The sequence below is a fragment of the Elephantulus edwardii genome, unplaced genomic scaffold (genome assembly GCF_000299155.1).
Source record: "Elephantulus edwardii isolate Elephantulus edwardi_28Jun2011 unplaced genomic scaffold, EleEdw1.0 scaffold00161, whole genome shotgun sequence".
Lineage (NCBI taxonomy): Eukaryota > Metazoa > Chordata > Mammalia > Macroscelidea > Macroscelididae > Elephantulus > Elephantulus edwardii.
Window position 1 is genome coordinate 5,818,051 of NW_006399911.1, and position 24,419 is coordinate 5,842,469.

General features: G+C 44.9%; 1 protein-coding gene across 2 annotated transcripts in view; it reads right to left on the reverse strand.

Moving 5' to 3' along the window:
• The window catches only part of MGLL (monoglyceride lipase), a 146,734-nt gene that overhangs the window by 87,890 nt on the left and 34,425 nt on the right, over window positions 1-24,419 (reverse strand). For both annotated transcript variants that reach the window (XM_006895171.1, XM_006895172.1), the window contains one exon: window positions 6,793-6,899. In XM_006895171.1, coding sequence (XP_006895233.1) covers window positions 6,793-6,899 — 107 coding nt within the window. The remainder of the gene's footprint in view (window positions 1-6,792; window positions 6,900-24,419) is intronic.

Genomic DNA, 24,419 nt, shown 5'->3' on the forward strand with positions numbered 1-24,419 from the left:
AACCAAGGAGCTCAAGGAGCACAGCAGTGGCTTCCTTGTGCTATATTTAGATTGTCATAGAAATCCCACTTTAATGTCTCCACCTGATCTGATGCCAGCTCCTTCCCATCTGCAGGCTCCCCCTCCCCCTCACTGTGCTTCTGCCCTGGGTCCTCCCTCCTGGCACCTCCATAGCTGTCCTGGTGCACCCCTGTGCTTCCTAAGAGAGTGTCCTTCCCAATACCCATCCTGTCCCTCCCTGCTTTGAGAAGCAGATCTTCATTCTAAGGCATCTCTGGGTAAGATCAATCCATCAGGGCCTAGCTAAACCATGAGAGGTGGCTCCTATCTATGTATTGAGTATCTGCTAGAAAGGGTCCTTATGCATATTACTCCAATAAAAATTCCCCAAGAGCTAGACTCCCATGCCAGGCCACATTGCAGGTCAAAGAAATCAGTCTTGGGAGTGGGACTCAGTCTAACAGTACTTTTCCAACTCATCACATGAGTCCAGTGACCAGCCAAGATAGAGAACTACTGCTTCAAAGAGATCCTCTGTCCCTCTTTATGCTCTTCTCTCTTTGCAAGTTTCTAGGTAATCCTTCTGTATGATTTACTGTCTCTGAAAACCCACTGGGATCAGCTATGATTCGGTTCTCAATAGACAGTATACAACAACAACATGTACCCTATGAGACTCAGCTGTCGTCCTGCCCTGCAGATGACCTGTGCGTCCTCTGTGTCCCTGGCCAAGCCTCAGCGCACCCCCATGCAGGCTGTGATCCAGGACACCCCGTGGCCCTTCTGTTTCAGCACGGCACTCAGCATCCGTACCAGCTCCCTGGACACACCACCTCTTGCCTATCACATGTGGCCATCTTCTTTTTTTTTATTTTTATTATTATTTTGTGTGCGTGTACCATCAAATCAGATCTGACTGGTACAGGAGGAGATTGCCCCCTCTTTCTCCAGCAGAGCATCTGGCGGATTTGAACCGCGTTACCTCTGGGATTGCAGTGCAGCTTCTTGCCACCAGGCCACCAGAGCTCCCTTGTGGCCATCTTCTTGATGGTTCTAAGAGTTAATGTTTCCCTGCTAAGGCAGACACTAATGTGGTGGCTACTCTACTATTTATATTTAAAATGCTGGGATCTGATATCTTTTGGACTGGAAACCCCGCTGGTGGCTTAGGGGTAAGGAACAGCTTTGCGTAAAGATAAGCAATTCGAATTTGACAGCTGCTCTGCGGGAGAAAGATGGACAGTCTCCTCCCATGTAAACTGCTGCCTCTGAAAACTTGCTGGAGGGTCAACTACAAGTCAGTTCAGATGGCACATGACAGCAACTATTCACTCATTTACAACACTGATGAAGCCTTTACTCTCTGTTCTGTCCCAGAAAAGTGAGAGAATGGTGACAGGAGAGAGAAAAGATGGACACACCCCACACATAAAGATGGTTAGTGTCTGCCAGGAGCTTACTACCTTAATGGTAAGTGAGAAATAGCCATGCTAAAAAACCTCACTGCCACAACGTCTATTTCAATTCACTAGATTTCTGAGAGTGTAAGTCCTTTACGAGAGGAGAGTGCCCATCTTTCTCCAAAATAGCCCACTATGGATTTGAACCACTAACGACACACAACATTTGGGTTAGGAACACAACACGTTCCAGGCTATCCCACTGGAGCTCCACATAGGATAATAAATACTAAGGCAAAGCTATGCACTTAGCAAAGAACTGCTTACTATTTCTAAGGCAGGACAATAGCTAAATGTCTCTATGTACAATAGCTAATTCAGAGTTTATGTGCAATTAGGGCTTTAATCAATGTTCATTCATGATGCTAATAATAACCTTTCCACTTAAACCTGTAGAAGCATGAACAAGGTAGGAAAAAACACTGGGAGTCAGTTATGTTACATGCAGAAAATACATAAAGGATAAATAGGTACAGTGTTCCTGAAAGAGTGGGTAACAAGAGTAGAGTTGACTACTAATTCTGGTAATGTTCATCTTCCACTTCTTTCCGACTAATAGAACTCCTTTTTGTCCCCTGGGGCAGCAAATGCCCTATTAGAAAGTGACATTTACCTGGTTTCCTTGAAGCTTGGGGGGAGTCATGTAAAACAGCGCTGGCCAGCAAGATGGAATCTGCTAAGGTCTCCAGCAGAGGTTTGCTTTTCTGGCATAAATGAACCCTGCTCCTTCCCCTCTGCAGTTTCTCTCTTCTTTCTGCTCAGAGTGTGGGGCCGAGGCTGGTGCCCACAGGGGTGGAATCACACGCTAAGGAAGAGAGACTAAGTTCTCACTGATGGTGGGTGATACCTGCGCTCTGGGTTCTGGCTTCCAGTGGCATGGGAGAAATAGAAATTCACGGCGTACATCACTGCACTGTGTTTGTTGGTAGAACACAAATGGATGTGGAATCAGTATTCCTGGTTAGAATCTTTGGCTATGCAGTCTCAGATTTCTTGTCTACTAAACAGAGACGAGGATACTCATTTTTCATTATTGTTGCATCTCATTGAACCAGAACCAACTTCTGGCTGACCTTTTAGCAGTTTTTCAGTGGCTTTAAATGGCCTGGAAGGAGATTGCCCATCTTTTTCCCACAAGGCAGCTGGTGGATTCAAACCATGTGCCTTAGGATAGTCAGCATGACTTCTTTCCCCCAGGCCACCAACAAAGAATGCACCCCAAATACCTGTTACAGGACTTGGCATAGAGGGACCTTCAACACACGGCAGGAGTCAGAATCCTCACAACCTGCTCTTAGTCCCTGGGTCAATTTTTCTCCCCTATACATTCTAAGATTATGATAGAAAATAAAGTTTAATTAGGTCGTTGTTAAGCACCACTCAGTACAAGCCATTCTACCAGGTACACTGAGAAAAACAGCCAGTCCACAGCCTCTCAGGATCTCATTTTAAACAATGAAATATTGTAATGTAATTAGTATCAGAGGCAGACGTATCTGTCCTAGAAACCAGTAATATAATCACCACAGACAGCGTGTCTTTTGTAAGGCATTTCTCTATCCTTCATTCATGCTGTCTTCACAGGAGGCCAGAGTTTTGACCACAGTAGTGAGATGAAGCCAGGACAAGAATGCAGCACTTGTAAAAATTATTATTTTAATGAAAGTTTACAGAGATTTTGGATTTCTATTCATTCATTGTTGCACACTTTCCTCCCTGCCCACCCCTCCTCTCAGTTCGCTTTCTCTTTGAAAAGTAAAAAAATAAAAAATTATTTCACTGTTATACAAATCCCTACCCCCGCCCCAGTCCACTCCAAGGATGCAGCTTACATTCTGGACTCCTGTCAAGACAATAATACCTAATCATATATTCCTTCTAAACAGTTCTCTCCCTCATCTGTTTCAATGCAGTATATTTTATCCCCTCTTGGTTTTCCCCCAACTTTGATTTCAGTCTCATTTTACAACAGTGGCACTATGTCCTTTTGTGACTAAAATATTTCACTCAGCATAATGTCCTCCAGGGTCACCCATTTTGTATATTAATGAGTTCCTTGTTTTTCAATGCAGCATAGTATTCCATTGTGTGGATATACCACAGCTTCTCTATCCATTCCTTTGTTGATGGGCACTTGAGTTGTTTCCACCTCTTTGCTATGTGAACAAAGCCACGATAAACATGAGTGAGCATATATCTGCATGGGTGGCAGTTCTGGTTTCTTTAGGGTATATTTCCAGTGGTAGAATCGCTGGGTCAAATGGTACTTCTATTTGCAACTTTTTGAGAAAGCGCCATACTGCCTTCCATAGTGGTTGCACCATTTTACATTGCTAACACCAGTGAACAAGGAGAACCCAGCACTTTTGCCTCTTGAGTTCATGTCTTTCTGACAGACACAGTATGATCTTTTAGAGATTCACTGAATGACCCACCAAGAGCTGGACACACCCAGTGTTCATAGAGCCTGGCTCTATGGGGCATTGTAATGCCTTCCTCATAACCTTGGGGCTGTCTGCACTTGGGCAAAGGAGATCCCGAAGGCTTAGTGGTTCGAAGCCACCAGCCACTCTGCGAAAGAAAGATGGGCACTCTCCTCTAACATGATATATTGTCTCTGAAAGCCTGCTGGAGGGTCAGTTATATGTTGGTTCCAACTTAACCGCACATAACAGCAACTCTGCTTTGGGAAACAATATACCAGGTGATCAGACCTTCGCTTTCTGAAACAGGTCTAGGAGGGACCACACAGCCAGGCACTCGGCGTGCACAGCCTCATAATCAGATCTCAGGATATGACAGTATCAGCTGGCCCACCCGGTAGGTGGGATGGTGACACTTGACACCAGATCTGTAAGGTGGCATAGCATAGCGGTGAGTACTGTCCACGGGGCGGCCGGGGAAATCCATGGCTACCCAGGATGAACAGCTGCTGTTCACACAGCAGAAAACACACAAGGATGGCAATTTCCAGTTGAAAAGAGTGGACACGGGTCCTGGGCAGTTAGTTTTCTCCAGCCTCATGTGAGCAATCCTTAATGGACTTCAAATCACACCCAAAACACAAACATTCCTCAAATTTGCTTTCTTTAAATGTCAAAGTTAAGTTGGAAAGGCTGGTGGCTTAGTGGTAAGGCATCGTGCTGTCAATCCAAAGGTGAATGGTTCAAATCCACCAAATGCTTTTCAGGAGGAGGTTGGGCTATCTCCTCCCATGTGATTTGCAGCCGCTGAAAATCAGCTGGAGGCATCAGCTACGGGTCAGTTCCAACTCGACAGCACACAAAAACAATATCATCTTGGAAAGGATGAGGTATGTGTTTTCATGCCCTGAGGCTTGAGTGCAGTGGAAAGATGTGAATATACAGGCTTTGCCCCAGAACAACTAGGTTCAAACTTCTCCTTTGCTAGATACTTACACGTTTTTCAGCCAGACGGAAATATGGTGAAGATCCCAAACCTGATGTTCTGCCCCTCCACCCACAGAAGACTCATCCTTCTTCCTCCTAAATCAGCCATACACATTTCCCTCCAGACAACAAAAGTCACACACACATTCAGGTGAGCTCATTTCTTCAATAAAATACTGCCTTCAGGCACTTGCCAGAGAAATTTCCAACATGTCAGCAGAAGTCAATAAATCAAGGAATTTAACACAACCCCCTTTTTCTCTTTCTACTTAGAAAGTCACAAAGAACTAGGCCACATGTTTAGGTATTGCTCTGATGGTAAATGGGCTGTTTCTTGTTTCCTTTTATTCTAAAAATGAGACTTCTTTTTTATTATGTGTCTGAGTGTCACAGTTAGGCAAAAGAGATGTTATAGCGTTGGCTTAATCCTACATATTTGACCAAGATTACCGATAAAATGGTGATTGTGACACTGAGAGAAAACAGATATTTGGCTAGAATTCTAGCTAAAGTTCTATAGCATTTGCATGATATAAAAAGTGCTTTCTTTCATGAGTTCCCTCCCTCCCCTCCCAGCTAGACCATAGTGATGGTAACTGCAGCAATTTTTAATGATGATAAATATAATACCAAAAAAAAAAAATCACACCTCTCTTAAGTGCCTTTACACAGAACAGAAAGTGCCAATATTAGCAATGATACAATCACCGAAGTTAAAGCCAGGATAATCCTCAGACAGTATTCCTCAGTCTTCTGATCATTAATTACCTCAACCATTTGCAAAGCACAAGAGAACATCACAACCATGTGAAGGAAGATCTGGTCCACAGTCTCAAGCTCTTGGTAGAAGGAAACCAAATATGTAGGTAATTGCATATGAGATGGCTAACAAGAGTGCCTCTCCTTCATAGGTATCTCTGCAGTCACAGGGCACCCACACCTGTCCCTCTCCCTGCACCCCTGGCCCTCTGCCCAGCCTGTCACTTAACTACCTATTTTCAAATCAGATATAACAAGAGTACACTTCTGGATTCAGGTCAGGGTGAATAGAATTCTACATTGTAGCTTTGGAGAAATCATTTTCCAGTCACAAGGAACTTGTAATTTTAGCCCCAGAGGCAAAGAACTATCTAAACTGGTAATCTTACCAACCATACAGAATGCCACAAAAGCAATTAAGAAACTGCTTACTGACTTGGGCCATAAATACTGCATTTTGATGGTGACTATGGATTGTGTTATGTGGCAAAGAACCAAGTGAAAACTTCTATGTGGCCGAGGGATGCACGTGAGTGTGCATCTGCATGTGTGAGTGTGTGCAAGTGTGACAGGGTGTGTATCTGAATGTGTGTGTGTGTGTGTGTGTGTGTGTGTGTGAAAGAGCACACGCGTGTGTGTCTTTGAGGTCACCAACATGGCCTTTTGAGACTTTTACTATTTGCTTACTTTGAAATTCTTTGTAAACCTCTTGTGGTTAAACTGGGGTTTCAATTGTACTTGAACCAACTACATCACATCCATTTGAAGTCCTCTGGGAGAAAAGCTGGGCCCATTTTCTACAGAAAGTGATTTACAAAATGTATGAGATTATCACTTGACCCAGGGCAAGGTCTTACATAAACACATCCCAACTTGGTTTGTCCTAATTGAGATTTCCCATCAGTCTCAGTCCAATCCCAGACTCAACAGAAACTCTGGTCGACCGACTTCTTGTTTACATTCTTCTCTATTTCCACCCACTCTCCTTCCCCCTCACACACTTAGAATCTCCAGTTGAGAAGGTCATGTCTCAGTTTCACAACAGGAATTGGAAAACTATTAACGGAGAAGGAAGTAGGTGAAGCAGCTCACGAGGAACTCTCCACATGGCCAGACCCAGCGAGGCTGTGAGATTGCCACCACCCATGCCCTGAGCCACTTACCATGGTCATGGGCAAACACCAGCAGCCCCAGGCCTGTCAGCATCTGAGCCAGTTCCTCATAGCGGCCACAGTGCTCCCCGGCTCCATGGGAAACAAAGACCAGGGCCCTGGAAGAGGCGAGAAGGGGGTCTTGGTTAGGAAAGGGATGAGCCACTGAGATGACAGTCATTTTCATAACACCAGTACCAAGTTACCAACATAAATGTGGTCTATATGCTTGTTAAACAAGAGGGGCTCACTGTTACTAGACCTCTGGTTCATGAAGACCCTGGGTGGCGCAAATGACTAAATCAGTCAGCTGCTAACCCAAAGGCTGGCAGTTTGAGTCTACCCAGAGGGACCTAGGAAAAAAGGTCTGGCAAATTAAAAAAAATTATGCTCCACTGAAAACCTTCAGCAGCACAGTTCTGCTCTGACACATGCAGGGGCCACTATGAGTTGCTGACTTGATGGCAATGGGTTTCCGAGTGACAGATGGGAGATTCAATGCTAGCCCTGCCTGTGCAGGCTCAGGCAGAACACCCAGGCCCAGCAAGCTTCATTTCTTCACCCATAAAACAGTGATAGCAATCTCCCTCCTGGGTATCTGTGAGGATACCACAAGCACAGTTAGGAGCGCTGGATGAAAGATGACCAGCTTCCTCCACTGTGGCTGCCCAGAAAACCTGGGCTGAGCCAATCTGCATGGCCCAGTTCCTTGGCTGCAGGGACTGGGTCAGAGTGTGGCCAAGCTAACCAGCACATCAAACAGCCAAGAGAAGGCATCTGCATTTCCCCACCAGACATGTGCCCATGACTGTGGGGCTGGGAGGTTCCAGCAGTCCCGCCACCCTGTGGAAGCTGAGCTGATCCACACCACAGGGCCAGGTAAGGCCAGGAAATGGGGCACTACCAGTCCTGGTGTGTGCTGGATGGAGCCCTGTATTCTTCTGGGCCTGAATTCCACATTCTTCACCCTTTCTCTCTTTTTCTGGGCTGAGATCAGCTGGGGTTTCTGTCACATGCCACCAGAAGAATCCCAACTCACATACAGTTTTTTCCATTTTTGCATAAAATAATTTTACTTCTAGATTTATTCTCCCACAAGGTACTGGGATGTGTGTCTTCCTCCCCGCCAGCCCCCCACCCCCCACTTTCTCCATCTGGCAAATCCAACTCTTCCTTCAAGAACTAGAGGTAAGGTTTCTCTCCTTTGAGAAGATTTACCAGGCGTTAAAAAAAATCTATGAAAGTCTCTCCTTTCCTCTGGCCTTCTATACTTGATCAAACTCACTGTTGTCAAGTCCCTTCCTACTGACAGCAGTCCTCCCCATCGCGTTTCTGAGACTATAAATAGTAACGGCAGGAGATGTGCCAGTTTTCTTCTGTGGAAGAGCCAGTGGACTTGAACTGCTGGTGACTCATGGCCTTTTTGTTAACAGTGCAACATGCTACAGACCGTGCCACCACAGAGCCCTGGGCTTCTATACATTCTCACTGCTGTTGAGTTAGAACCGCCCCATAGCTGACCTGCAGGACACTGTTCCTCACACAGAAGGCTCTACATCACATAAGAGGAGACTGCCCATTTCCTCCCCTAGAAGCCTCTGGTGGATTTGAACCACCAGAGAAGCACTGCCTCTGGGTTAGCTGCCCAACTCTCTACAGACTACCAGAACGCTTGGGCTTCTACAGCTTGTAAATACTTCTGTAAGAGCAGGTGCTACTATTGCACTCTGCATCCCTCACTGAAGTCTAACCTTCTTGAGGGCAAGCAAAGACACTTCTTTTTGGCCCCCCGCCCCCCTGCTTCAGTGACTAGCACTGTTTTGATCTTCTGGTATACATACTTGTAAATGTTGTTTGAACAAAGAAAGAATGGAAGGATAAAGGGAGGCAAAAAGAAGGAAAGAAAGGATGGTAATTATATGGTTTTCAAACACAAAGAAATAGGGCAGAGGCCACACTAAGAGCTTCTTATGGCTCCTGACCCAGGAGCTTGGCCACTGTGGAAAGACGCCCACAGCAACTCATTCCACAGTGCATCGCTGCTTCTCCACTAGCCAAGTCCCCTTCTCCACTATGTCAGCCTAGCTGTGGTGGGGCCAATGAGAGGGCACTTAGATATTCAATCTTCAAAAGACTTGTATTCTTAGCAGTAGGATCTTGAGAGGTGGTGGGGGCATAGAGTCCCTTCAGGAAGGAGCAAATGCTGAAGGCTAGCCAGACTCTGCCAGAGGCCATGAGGAAGAGGAGGACAGCCATAGCCACTACTTTATTGAGCACTTACTATGTGAGCACTTCCTAATAACTTAAGATCTAACCCACACAGCAACCTCTATGATGGACTTGACTTTTGTATTTCAGGTCACAGTGAAACCAGAGAAGTTTTAGAAATGGTCCAAGTCACTCAGCAAGTTAGTGAAGGGTAGAAACTAGATGGTGCCCGGCAAGCACTGACGGCTCTGCAAGGGATCACATCAGAAGGCCTTAGACAGAGTGGGGTAACAATGTGGAACAAAACTCGAAATCAAAAGAGACCAGCTTTACTTGTCTGATAGACTGGGAGGAGTCATGAGACTATGACTTTTAGACACTCTTCAAGCCTAGACTTGAACTCATCCTTGTGGCTGCCTTTCCTGTGCTTCCCTCAGCTCCAGAGGAACACAGAGGACAACACAAAATTGTCCTCACTTTCATCCTTCCAGAAGGGAAAGAAAGGCTCCACTTCTAGAAGGGGTACCTCAGGGACTCTCAAAGTTGTGGGGGAGCATTGAGTCTGCTTTGCTAATGCAGCTACAATCATGGGGACTGAAGAGTGACAGATTGGGTCACACAGAAGCCAGCTGCTCTCCAAGGCCAGTGGCCTCACCCAAGAGGACATTTAAGATCCCAGATGATAGCACTGGGCATTGCTACTGTACCAGGTAGTGGCATGTGCACAGAAATGGCCTCACACTGTATGGAAGGTCTCACATTCCAACCCTCAGCTATGTGTTGCAGGCACCCAGAGCTTTGAAACATTGGACCTGCTTCCAGAAGATCTGATTTCATTGGCTCTGACAGAATCCTGGGTCCCTGGAGTTGGAAAAGCTCCCGTTATTCTCATCAGAAGCCAAAGGTGGGAGGCACTGTTCTGTCCCAAATCCAGAGAGGGCAACTGGCAAAGCTGCTCTGATGAGGGATAGTCATAGCAATTTAATCTCTTTTAATTAGTTTTTTTTTTAATTAGATTTTAATGAAAGTTCATAAAGAACTTGGGTTTACAATCATTCATTGTTGCACATTTTCTTCTCTGTCCCCTCTCCCCCCCCAAGTTGCTTTTATCTTTGAGAAAAAAGTTCTTTCATTGTTATACAGTTGCCCCCCCCCCAGACCACTTTACTATACGGCTCTTATTCTGGACTCTTGTCATGCCAACAATACCTCATTATATATTCCTCTATACAGTTCTCTCCCTCATCTGTTTCAATGTTGTGTAGATGATTTATCCCCTTTTCTTAGTTTCCCCAAAGCCCCCATGTCAGTCCTATTGTTATAACAGTGGCATTATGCCATATTTGTCTTTTTGTTATTGAGATATTCACTCAGCATAATGTCCTCCAGGGTCACCCATTTTATATAATAATTCATGAGTTTCTTGTTTTTCAATGCAGCATAGTAGTCCATTGCATGAATGTACCATAGCTTCTCTATCCATTCGTTTGTTGATGGACACTTGGGTTGTTTCCAACTCTTTGCTATTGTGAACAAAACAGCAATAAACATGGGTGTGCATATATCTGCTTGGGTGGCAGTTATGGTTTCTTTGGGGTATATTTCTAGTAGTGGAATTGCTGGGTCAAATGGTATCTCCATTTGCAACTTTTTGAGAAAGTGTCATACAGCCTTCCATAGTGGTTTCACCATTTTACACTCCCACTAACAGTGAATAAGGGTTCTAGTTTCTCCACACCTCACCAGCAGTTGTTGCTTGCTGTTCTGTTAAATTTTGCTATTCTAAATGGGGTGAGATGATATCTCATAGTTGTTTTGATTTGCATCTCTCTAAGAGCTAGGGATTTTGAACATTTCTTCATATGTTTGTTGGCCATCTGAATGTCTTCTTTGGTGAAGTGTCTGTTCATATCCTGTGCCCATTTTGCAATTGAGTTGTTGACCTTTATCTTATGGTGCTCAAGTACTTTATAAATTCTAGATAAATTCCCTTATCTGACATGTCATTACAAAATATTTTTTCCCAGTCTGTGGTTTCCCTTTTTACCCTATTGGAGAAGTTTTTAGATGTGCATAGCGATTTGATTCTTAGAAGGTCCCATTTATCTATTTTATCGTCTCCTGATTGTAGGTGGACAAAGTGATTCTGATGTGCCATCTTGCAGTCACACTGGTACTGTTTCTCTCCAGGGGAGGCTGGGATAAGCACAGATTACAGACATAAAGGATTGAGGAGCAAATGACATCATTCGTTTTGGAAGGATGCCCACCAGCAGTCTGCCTCCCTCTGCTGCTGCCACCTCTGCACAGGTGAGGCCACTTGGTCACCCTGAGGCTCAGACCCAGCACATATCCAGGCCAGGAGCTTTCAGCTCCACACCTGGACACCCAGCTTCATTCTGAGAATAAGCTTCTGAGGTACTGAGTGGGTTTCTCCTTGTTTCCCTATTCAGGAGCTTCGTGGACCCTACTTCTTCTGATGTGATTTCCCCTGGTCCCCTCTCCCTTGGAACCTATGAAATGGCAGGTTTTACAGACCACTGGGACTGCATTTCTGCTCTGAGAACAGTAATTGTGCATGGAGTGGGACAGTCAGGGCACAGAGCAAAGCCAAGCCAGACATTTGATCTGATTCCTTCTTGACCACATGTGACCTGGAAGTGTCCCAACAGTGCTGGGCTGCGGGACCCTGGTTGTCACCCAGCAAGGAAGCCACAGTCCTTAAAGGCAGTGGGGGCAGTGAATCTTGGCATCCCTCCACTGAGATGGTCTGGATAGAGCAACTCTGAGCTTCTTGCAGGTCATGTCCTGAGCACGGGATGACAAACCACATTTCCCTTGCTCTCCCACAGCATCCAGTCTCACGGGTAGATGATGGGCTTGTCTACTGTGAGAGGTGCACGCACACAGGGAAGGTGGCTGAGGCAGAACCAGAGGCTGGGAGGCGCAGCCCAGACTAAACAATGAGAAGTGCCGGAATCGTGCCTTGAACTGGGCAACGGAGCTAGTCCAGGACCCCACCACCCTCTGTCAGGTTGTTGTACTGAGGGGCTTACAAGTTGCTGTGATGCTGGAAGCAACATGGTCACCAATGGTGGGCAGCCTTTAGTAGAACTTCCAGACTAAGACCAGGAGAAAAAGCCTGGAGATCTGCTACAGATCATAACAGAACACTGTCCAACAGAACACTGGACAGTGAGCCTCCCTGGCGGGAGGGCTCATAGAATGCACAGAGGCTGTGACCATGGACTCAAGCCCACTTGAACTCACGAGGACAGCACAGGGCCAGGCAACATTTTATTCCGTTGTACACAGATCACCATGCATGCGGATCAGCTTGAGGACAGCTAATAACAACACCTCTCCAGGACTGGAGTGATAAGGAGATGAGCTGCCAACCCAAAGGCACATGGTTCAAATCTGCCAGCTACACTATGGGAGAAAGATGGGCAATCTCCTCGTGGGCTATTTCCTGCCTCTGGAAACTCACTAGAGGGTCAGCTATGGGTATGTTCCAACTTGGCAGTACACAACAACAATTCCAGGGCTGGAGGAGATCACTGTTTCTAGAACACACTGATGAAGCGAGGATGGGATGTGTGTGAGACCCGCTCTCAAGCAGCAGCACATGCAGAGTCTTACAGGCAGCTAAGAGTGTCCAAGCTTTTGTGTGTCAGAGACCTGATATTAGATATGCACAGGGTCGTGGCCTGGCCCAACATCAGCATTCCAGAGATCCCTGGTCTGCCAAGGAGAATGGGCAGGGAGGCCAGAGATGAAGCCCATTAGCAAGGCCCCCAGCAGGCATGAATAAAGCACTCTCTGCCTCCTCCCTCCCTCTGGCATTCTGCAGTAGAAAATTAGCAGAGCCATTTATATAGACGAGACAACACTACAGTGACAGAAACTGGGTTGCAGAAGAGCTGGCTAAGATCTTTTTCCTGGAGCATCTTTATCGGCTGCAGCAGTCAGCCTTCTGGGAGGAGGCATGACCATCAGGGGCCAGCCCCCCGAGTGCAGACCTGGCTAGAGTCCAGCATCAGCTTCCACGGAGAGGACTGCTGCAAAGCGCCTCAGAATTTCTAAGCTGGGGCCAGGGTACTCACACCCCAATAAAAGGAAATGGATTTCTCTTCCTTAAAAAATCCTTCCTTATTCCTTTGCATATGCACTGCTAACTTTACTTAAACCCTCTGAGTCTCAATTTCCTCACCTGTAAAATGCGGATAATCCTAACACCATACACAACACTGGGGGGTAGGGGTGGGAATGAGAGTGTGTGCTAACCACCTCAGTTCTCGCCTGGCATGGAGAAGGCGCCATGGCTGTTGGCTGTGAAGTTGTGTTCCCCAGCGGCACAGATGGGTTCGCAGCATGTGCAGGGAGAGGCAGGCAAGTTACAGCTCTGTGTGAGCGGCTTCCTGGGCCTCTGTGTGTCTCTGGGCCTTGGGCCCCCTCACAGGGGCTTAGAGATGCAATGAAACCACACGTGCTGGGTGCACTAAGAGCTATGAGCTTTTGCAACTCACCTGGTGCACTCCTGCTCACCCGCATGCCACGGAGGGACCCATTCACAGCCACAGCCACCTGGACCCATGTGGACGTGTGCAGAGATGTAGGGAGATGGGCTGCCATACATTATAGTGTATCGCCAACAAGGACAGACCCCCTTTCTCCTCCAGGTACTTCATTACCTCTAGGCCCTGGATGAAACCCTGTCTGCACATATCCAGGGTGGAAATACCATTGTCTTCCTTCAGAGGAGGCTGCTGGCTGTGTGAAATGAGCCCGCCTTCCCCATAGCATTTGCATGGTGGTGACCGTGAGCTTTCTGTTGCATGCCCTTTCCTGAGCAACATCAGGCTCCGGTAACAGAAAAACCAAACCAGAGAAGTTTTTGGCTCATTTTACTCAGAAAAATTTGCAAAACTAAGACTTCTTGTTATTGTTGCTGCTGCTGCTGCTGCTGCTGTTAAGTGCTATAGAATTGGAACTCATCAGCCCAGCAGGTTTTCAGAGGCTATAAATCACACAGAAGAATGCCCATCTTTCTCCCACAGAGCAGCTGGTGGATTTGAACCATGTGCCTTTGGGTTGGCAGCACAACTCCTTACCACTAGACCACAATGGAAGACTTGAGAGGAGAAGTACAGCTGAAGGGAATTGTCTATGTTCCTGCCCTCAGGTGACAACTCTGGCTGTGAGATGGTGACCCTGGTGACTGCCCATAAAGCCTTCTGCTGGCCTCCAATGCAGGCAGGGTGTCTGCCTGCATCTGTGGGTCTTATTTCCCCCACATTCCCAAAACAGTCTCTTCACTCAGATGGATCACCTGTTTCATCACTGCACCTACTCAACTCCTCATTGCCAAACTGTCTGGCTTTAAAAATTCACACAGCGTGTCTATCATTGGCTGCATGTGGGATGGTGAGGGTGAGTTGGATCCCTTTCCTCTAACTAAAAGCAGACACATCATGGGCTCTGCTGGGATACAAATTTATCTCCTCTTTAAAGTCCCAGGAGGACTTTGATTCCCCTGAGTGTCTGGCTGGCCTCCACAGTGTGAAGGATGCAGGGAGACGGAATTGGAACATCTCATGGGAAAGGGGCTTGGCATTTCACAGAGGAACCAGAAATAGCCCTCTCCTTTGTAAAGCACATCAATAATGCCTGCCTCACAGGGTCTCTGTGAAGACCGATTGAGAGAATTTATGGAAAATAACCCAGCACCATGCTTGGTACAGAGCTAGGCATTAACAGCCAGGGCTGGAGCAGTAAGCACTTCTCTGGTCAGATACTGCTCTGAACGTGCAACATAGAAACTCATTGCAGCCTCACAATGACCCTTGAGAGGGGACTATTATTTTCTCTATTTTACTGATGAGAAAAGTGAGGTCTGGAAAGGGGGGTTGGAACTCGAGTGGTTCTCTGTGTTCTTGATGGATGAGTAGGAGATGTAGAGCAGAGGTGGACTTTATAGAAGCCATTCATTCAATGCAGTTGGGTTGATTCCATAGTCCGTAAGTAGTTGCCCTGCTAACACAGATGCCACACTTCTCCAGGGGTCCAAATACACCAGTGGCTCCTCAGGAGAAAGATGAACCATTTCTCCCCATAGGACTTACAACCTCAAAAAAGCCCACTGGAAGGTCAGCTATGAGCTGGTTCCAACTCGATGGCAATGAGGGGTTTTTTTAAGAGGTAAGATGGCTTTCCTAAGGCCGCACTGCTGGCGGCTGCTGTTGTTGTTATGTGCCATCAAGTTGGCAACGACTCACAGCAACTCTCTGTACAACAGATCTGAAGCTAGCCCCGTCCTGCGCCAACCTCACAATCTCTGTCATTCTCAAGCCCAGTGTAGTGGTCACTGTGTCAGTTCACCGTGTTGAGCATCTTTCTTTCTCCGACCTTCTACTTTCCCAGTAAGATGTCTCCAAGGACTGGTTCCTTCTGCAGATATGGCCAAAATTAGTGCCATCAAGTTTCCCCATCTTTGCCTCTAAGAGACACTCTGGTTATATCTCTTTTTGTGACAGATTTGTTTGTTCTGTTGGCAGTCCATGGCAGTCAATACTCCTCACTGTCACCACATGAAGGTCTCTATCCTTTTTTTTTTTTATTTTTTATACATTGTCCAGCTTTCAGATGCACAGGAAGCAAGGGAAGATACCACGGTTTGGAACAAACCATGGGTCAAAAGACTAGAGTAAACTTTAAACTTATATCCTTATACTTCAGAACCTTGAAGAGGTCCTTGACAGCAGATTTCCCCCAATGTAACATTTCATTTGATTTCCTGACTGCTGTTCCCATGGGTTTTGACTACAGATCCTAGTAAAATGAAACTGCTGACAATTTTACTCTTTTCTCCATCAATCCTAATGTTAGTTATTGGTCCCGTAGTGGAGATTTTTATTTTCTTGATATTGAGGTCTAATTTATATTGAAGTCTTTAGTCTTTTTTTTTTAGGCTTTAGTCTTTGATATTCCATAGTAAGTACTTCAAGTCTTCTTCACTTTCTCCAAGCAAGATTGTGTCATCTGCATAATGCAGGTTGTTGATGAGTCTTCCTTCAATTCTGATGCCACATTCTTTTTCACCTACAGCATTTCATGGTATTTGCTCAGCATACAGATTAAATAGGAGAAAGGATACATCCCTGACACATACATTTCCTGATTTTAAACCACGCAGTGGTCCTTTTTTCTGTTTGGACAACTACTTCTTAGTCTGTGTACAGGTTTCATATTAGTGTAATTACGTGTTCTAAGATTCCCACTCTTCTCAATGTTAGCCATAACTTGTTATGATCAACATAGTTAAATGCCTTTTCTAATCAATGGAACACAATCAAACATCTTTCTTGTATTATTTGCTTTCAAGAATCATCTGACAATTATCAGTGATATCCTTTCTGCTACAAACTCTTCTGACTCTAGTTTGAATTTCTGGCAGATTTTGTTGCTATACTTTTCCACTTGTTTTTAAACTATCTTCAGAACTATTTTGCTTGCATGCAAAATAAGTTTTTGCATTAATGCTATTAATTATACTATCTTATGACTTCCATAGTCCATTAGGTCATTTTTTGGGGGAATTGGAACAAATTCCAGTCAATTAGTTAGGCAGAAGTCTTCCATACTTGTTGGCATGGACTAGGGAGCATGTCCAGGGTTGCTCCTACTTCCTAAAGCACCTCAATTCATAGTTCATCAATCCCTGGGGCCTTATTTTTCCCCCCCCAATACCATCACTGTAGCTTAGACCTCTCCCTTCAGTCTATATGATCTTGTTCTTATGCTACTTCCTCAAATGTTTGAGTGTAGAACAATTCTTTTGGGCACAGAAATTTTGTATATTCCTCCCATCTTCTTTTGATGCTTCCTGCATCATTCAAGACTTTGCCTGCACTAGAGAAGCTGTGGTATATTCGCACAATGGAATACTATGCTGCATTAAAAAACAAGGAACTCATGCAATATTATTCAAAATGGTTGACTCTGGAGAACATTATGCTGAGTGAAATATCCCAGTCACAAAAGGACAAATATTACATGATGCCACTGTTGTAGAATGGGACTGTCCTTGGGGTTAGGGAGACACTGAATAAGATGGGTTCAATAATGTATACTGCACTGAAGCAGAGGAGGGAGAGAACCGTCTAAAAGAGAGATGTAACTGGGTGTTTCTGTCATCACAGGAGACTAGAGCGAGGGCTGCATGGTGGAGGGGACCTGGGGGAGTGTTTGTAAAACAATGAAGAATCTTTTCTTTTACTTTTCCATAATTTTTGGACTCATGTACTTATAACTTGTTAGTCAAATTTGTGTCTTCTAGGTTGCAACACCCCCATGATACATCTTGAAGGATATGTACATGTACAGCCAAGCACAATCAATAAGAGTGCATCTAAATTCCAAAATCAATCTCCATAATAGTCTATGTGTTTCCTACTGCCAAAGGGGCCCTTTAGAGTAGTGAGAGAAGATCTTCACCCTGAAACCCACAGCGTCCCTTTTCAGCAGGAAGTAGCTAAGAGAATACGCCATCCCCTTTTCCTTATGACTCAGGGTGAAGTCTCTCTCAGGGAGGAGTGATAGGGAATGGCAAAGGATACACTGACAAAGAAGATTAATCAGAACTGGCTTTGACAAGCACTGTGGCATTTGGACAAGAACAAACTGGGAGGAGGGTAGAGAGAATAGTGCAACAATGAATGAGTGGAAGCCCAAAATCTCTGTAAATGTTTATGAAAATTAATAAAATATAATTATAGAAAAAAAAAAAGACTTTGCCTGCAGAATCCTTCAGTATGCAAATTTGGGCCTGAATGTGTTCTTCAGCTCATTCAGATTGAGAAATGCTGAGTGTGTTTTTCCCTTTTGGTTTTCTAACTCCAGCGTCTTGCACTTTTCATTTTAATACTTTGCTTTGTCTTCCTTTGAAATCTTCTGTTCAGCTCTTACCTCAGCATTCTTCCCCCCTGGTTTTGGCTTCTTTTCATTTTGATACATAGAATTATATACAATGAATGGTTTATTCATTGTAAACACATTTAAAAACCTGCCATAAATAGCGACTATACACATGGATCTCTCCTGCTGGACTACAGAGGCGTCAGACAGACTACATATGTGGAAAGTGATGATTAAGAAGCTCAATGTAAGCAATCAAAACCAGTCCAGGTGCAGATTGTAGAACAGACCACCAACTACTCATATGCAGGTTTAAATTAAAGGTGACAAAGATGGAAACAAGTTCACAACAGGAGCCTGGGTGTATGGAAATGCCATCTTAAGAAAAGACTTGATGCATTGAACACTAATGACTAATGACCAGACGAGCTGTGGAATGACATAAAGGACATCATTCATGAAGAAAGCAAAAAGTTACCACAAAGCAGAGAAGAAAGAAAAGATCAAAACAGGCATCAGAAGAGCCTCTGAAACTGCACTGGAATGGAGAAAGGGAAGCACAGTAGCTGGTAGGGACAGAAGGAGAATGTGAGCCGAGTGAGCCGGCACTGTGACTATTCTGTAGTGAAGCCAGAGCAGAAAGGTGCCACATGAACACCACTTCATTTCAAAGTCATATGATGTAAGTTAGGAAATAAGCACAGAGTGGTAAACAGTCAAAATCACGCATAAACACTAGGCTTGGAAGGCAGAAAATCTGACTTCTTTCTATACCATATCCTAACATTTCTCCTTTGGGTAATTCTCCTTGGATGAGTTTATAAAGAGAGTGCAGGGATCTCTCCTCCCTTCAGGTGAGTAGGAAATGAAGGGAGGCAAACCCTGGCAGCTGGGAGCGTCCTCTCTAGGAATTATCCACCCACTGCTGGTGAGTGGATTCCAACTCACTGAAACTCCTGCCACTCCCATTATGTCTCTCTGATCTGGGGGCCTCTTCCTCCGGAACATCTTCCCCACTCACCACCTAACTCTCAGTCCTACCACATGATTGGCAACACTGCCTCCTGCTCCAGTGTGACCCCAGCCTTGCCAGGGCTACATCCAGGTAAGACCTCAGGTCTTTCATATAATGCCCCTTTCCTCTTCCCCACTGGAGCGCTCTCTGAGATCCCAGCATGCCTCGGGCCATATGCCCAAAGTGCAATGAATAGAACATGACAGAGGATCTTGGGAGGCCTCTTCCTCCACTTCCTATCAATGCACAAGGCTTCCCACATCTCACACACACACACACACACACACACACACACACATACACACACACAAGATGTGTGAAAGCGAAAACCACTGAGATTTACTTTCCAATTTTCCTGTTTTCATTGGGTTCACTTTAAAGAACAGTACCCTGGGAGAGTCTGCGAGCTCACCCTGTACCTGCCTCAGGCACTCCAGCCCCCACTCATTCCCTCCTTCCTTCCTATCCTCCCTCCTTTCCTCTCTCCTTCCCTTCTCTTTCCTTTTCATTTTTGAGCATTCCCTCCTTCCTTCCTATCCTCCCTCCTTTCCTCTCTCCTTCCCTTCTCTTTCCTTTTCATTTTTGAGCGGCTCACTGATCTGAAAGCTCTGGGAGAAGGATTTGCAGCCACTCCCCCCAGGGCAGCCACAGTCTTGTCACAGTTCAAATTTCATTTCCTCATTATTCTACATAGTTGCAGCTAGTTACTGCGGTGTTTATATTGGAAATGACTGGGCATCTCTTCACTCTCCAAAAAACAAAAGGAGAGAGAATTTTTCCCTGTACTGCACTCAGTGCTTTATGTATTATACCCCACTTCCCCACTCTCCCAGGAGCTGGAAGCAGGACACTCAAATATCAATATGGGCAATTATCCCACCAGTAAGCTCTTGCAGCTGGGCTGTCTCCTTACCTTAATGGAAGCTCCCTTTGCTGTCACTGTCCCCATTGACTTTTGTCTGTCCTCAGTGGGGAATCATCCTATTAATATACATGGCACCACCCTAGAAGCCATTCTCTGCCTGAGTTCAAATCTGTGGAATCTCTCTCTCTGCTCCTGCCCTTCACCCCCATCCCCCCCCCACCCCCACCCCATCCCACCCCCACTGACCTTTATCACTTTGTGTCAACAAGGCCAGTTAAATCCATCCACTTCATTCCATCTCCATCACATAGACAAAAATTATGATGGAAAGACATCACTGTGGACCACAAAGTATCTTAAACTTAGACAGACAGGGATTAGTGAAAATTAGGAGTAATGGGAAAGAGGTCAGTTGAGAAGATCAACACCACCTGGTTTTGACCCCTGCCTCAGACAGTCAGGGCCTCAGAGACTTTGTCACACAGGCGTAGTAACCCAGCTGACAGAAGCCTCTGAGGATGACATGCGATGCCTCAGAATGGCCAGTTTCTCCCCATCATCCTACTCCAGACTTCCTTCTACCTCAGATCCATGCCAGCATTCACCAAAACAACCCCTATGAAGACATGTACTTGGGAGACTCTGGATACCTGAACCTGGAAAGATCCCTATTAGTTACTTGGCAGGATGCCTCCAGGCTTTCTGATCTATGGGTTTGAGTTTTTCTGTGGCTTGTTCTCAAAAACTGTGAGCACTCCTATGCCAAAAACTGACCAAGCAATCTGGCCCAGGGCTCGTGGCCTGTAAGGCCAGTATCCGGAAGCAGGGGCTTTGACGGCCTTCTAAACGTGTTCTCTCTGCCCCCTTGGCTGTGTGCCACATGGAGCCCTTCCAGCTCCGACATGCTGACTACAAGGCTCCCCTCACAGAAATAAAGCAGTCGGCGCAGAACCAGCACGTGTAAACCACAGCTGCCCTGGCTCTGGGGGTACAGCAACTCCCACCCCTCAGGGAGGGCTCAGTGTGCACCCGCAGGTTCTACAGAGAAGCGGATAAGGAGACGGCCCTGGCAGAATGGAAACGTGAAGGTTAAAGGAAAAGTACTAGGATAACAAATCCTAGTGCACTAAAGACAGACTCCTGTGGTGTAGGCCTTAGTGAGCTGCACTGCTACCCCAAAGGCAGTGTCTCTCTGATGGTTCGAATCCACCACCAGCAGCTTCTCAGAAAAAAAGATGGGCAATCTCCTTCCATGTGATTTGCCACCTCTAGAAACCAGCTATGAGTTCCAACTTGACAGCAACAAGAGCAAACTAAAGATATTACAACATGGGGGGGGGGAAATAAGTGTCGTATGTGTGTGTTGTTGTTGGCTGCCATCGAGCTGACCCTAAGAACAATAGATCTGAACCTGGTCCTATCCTGCAACATCCTTATTTTCCCTGTTTTGTTCAAGTCCATTGTTACAGTCAGTGTCAATCCATCCTGGGGTCTTTCTCTTTTTATTTGACCCTCTACTTTCTCCAAGTAGGATGTCTTTTTTCCCCCCCTCCTGACAATACACCCAAAATATATGAGAGAAATTTTCACCATCCTTGGTGCATCCTGGTTGCACCTTCTCCAAGATGGACTTGTTTGTTCTTTTTGCAGTACAAATAATGACAACTTTGTGAAAAGGATACCATGGTTTTGAGTACCTGCGTACTTGGCCAGAAGCCCCACAGGCTCTAATTATCCCCGCACCCTTACCCCTCATCTTTTAGTACATCCTGAATATCCCCTCCCTGGAAAGCCAGGTACCCCCTGGAATCTTTCTAGACGATAGTCACTCACTTATTTACGTCCTTGTTTTAATTTTATCAAAGCCAAACCTTTCTGAATCTTCTCAGAAGTTACTTGAAAACTTTTGATCTCCTAAGGTATTTCTCTGACCCTCAGAAAGGTCTCATCTCTTCTTTTGGGCTGTAGTCTTTCCAATTTCTGATTTTTCAACACTTACCCTTTCATAAAAAAAGGTCAAGATCTGTCCAGTATTTGAAAGTGAGGAGGTTCCTGTTTAATTCTTACAATCTCAATAGAGCAAAAGCTTTAGACCTCCTATCAATAATGTCATTGGGAAAGGAAAATGTTCCTGCTGAATTTTTTAAGTGGAAAAAAGAAATCATGTTACCCAATCTCCATACATTTGTAACTTAAAAATACACCCATCTAGGGGAGCTCTGGTGGCCTAGTGGCAAGAAGCTGCAACTACAATCCCAGAGGTGCACGGTTCGAATCCACCAGATGCTCTACCGGGGAAGGAGGGGCAATCTCCTCCTGTACCAGTCAGATCTGATTTGACGGTACACGCACAAAAAAATAATAAAAAAAATTTAAAAAAAAATACACCCATCTGCAGCACATATAATTATGAATGCTTAATAAGAAATCACGTCACTGTAGAAAAATATAGACAAGCATAAAGAAAAACAATCTACCTGTTATCTGATTACTTTGTAAAAAACTAAAATGAATTTTCTGAATCCTTCATTCCAGATGCTTCACCACCATGTATGAGATTTTATTTACCTTAATAATTGTCTCCTGGAGGAGAGCACCACACCAGTTCCTTGTGGTGCTGGGAGGCTTAATGAAGAGGACATCTAGAAAGCACCCAACATCGCACCCTGCACGTGGCAGGTATGAAGGAGATGGTTGGAGGGCAAGTGCACAGCACTTGGACCGCTAGCCTCACTCGGGCACTCAGACAGACACATCAGTCACACCTTCCTTTTCTGTTCAGCCCCAGGAGCCTGGGAGCTGTTTTGGAATCATGCCCAAGGCAACCATAATTCTATTCTTGGACTGAGCCCAGCTTTGCAAAAAAAAAAAAAAAAAATCAAATTCTGAGTGGCTTTGATGCACCAAGTCTCCTCCAGGGCTCTGTCACCATGTCCGGGAGTATAACCATCATGCCTCTAGCACAGAATGTATCCAAAGGTGAGTTTTTAGGGCTTAGTCCTTCATAGACACAAAACTCAAATAAACCCTGTAGCACTAGTAAATCTGGGTCACCTAAACTGGGGTCTAGCTTCAAACATCTCTAGTTAGGTATCTGGGAAGAAATCTCCCCACTGCATGAGGAATCACCAAGCAGAGTTTAGATTGCAACCAGTCATCTTGGTTCCAGACTATTAAAGGACTCTTACCCGATGGATAAAATGGATTGACTCAGTGACTAGGGTAATGGGGTAGGTGGGTCAGAGACAATGGAGTAGGCTCAAGATGGAGCAAGGTTAAGAGCTGTTATACATAGGGTTGTCATGAGTCACAAGTGACTTGATGGCACATAAAAACAACAACCCTATAAAGTAGGTTTTACTGGAACCAAAGTCCCATGATACGTGTCATAAAATGTCTAGGATTGTTCACTTCTCTCCTATGTAATGATAATAAGGTTCCCAAGTGGGTCTGCCCTGAAGGTATTCAACTAGAAAATTACCAACAACAGAAAGATGCATTTCCATATAAATGTACAAAAGCAAATCCAGCATCAACCAGACCGAAACAGAGGGAGACTGACAGGTTGGTGCATTTTACCATCTAATTTACCACACACGGAAAACATTTTCTTTAACATTTATCACATGATTTTGTGAAAAAGAATGTGGCATCATGATCGGAGGAAGGCTCATTAACAACCTGTGATATGCAGGTGACGCAACCTTGCTTGCCGTAAGTGAAGAGATCTTAAACCGCTTACTGATGAGGAGCAGAGATTATAGCCTTCAGTATGGATTGTACTTCAGCTTCAGTAAAACAAAAATTCCCAGAAGTAGACCAATAAACAATATGAGGAAAGACTGAAGTTATCTACAATTTCATTTTATTTGATTCCATGATAAACTCGCATGGAAGCAGTGGTTAAGAAATCAAATAATGCATTGAACTGGGTAAATCTACAAACCACCTTTTTAAAGTATTAAAAAAGTAAAGACACCTCTTAGAGGATTAAAGAGTACCTAACCCAAGCTGTAATATTTTCAATCATCTCGCATGCAGGTGATTTCTGGACAATGAATAAGGAAGACTGAAAAATTGATGCCTTTAAATTATGGTCTTAGAAAAGAACACAGAATGTAGCAAAGACTGCCAAAATAATGAACAAAACTGTCTTGGAAAAAAAGTGCAACCAGAATGCTGCTTGGAAGTGAGGATGGTCACAGTGCAATAGGCCAAGGCATCCCCTTGACCCACAGTTATACTTCTTTTTTTATTTAACTTTTTAAAATTATTATTACAGACTTTGGATTTCCTGTTATTCATTGTTGTACTTTTCTCCCTGTCCCCCCGCCCCAGTTTGCTCTTCTCTTTAAAAAGTAAAAGAAAAATTCTTTCATTGTTATACAATCCCTCCCCCCAAGTCCACTCCATTATGCAGCCTTCGTTCTGGACTCCTGTCATGACAATAATACCTAATCACAGATCCCTTTTACAGGCAAAGAATCTTTCCAACATCAACAAGAGAAATGTACCCTCCAAAGTACTTTTCTCTGGACTGTGGTATATTCGCACAATGGAATACTATGCTGCATTAAAAAACAAGGAACTCATGCAATATTATTCAAAATGGTTGACTCTGGAGAACATTATGCT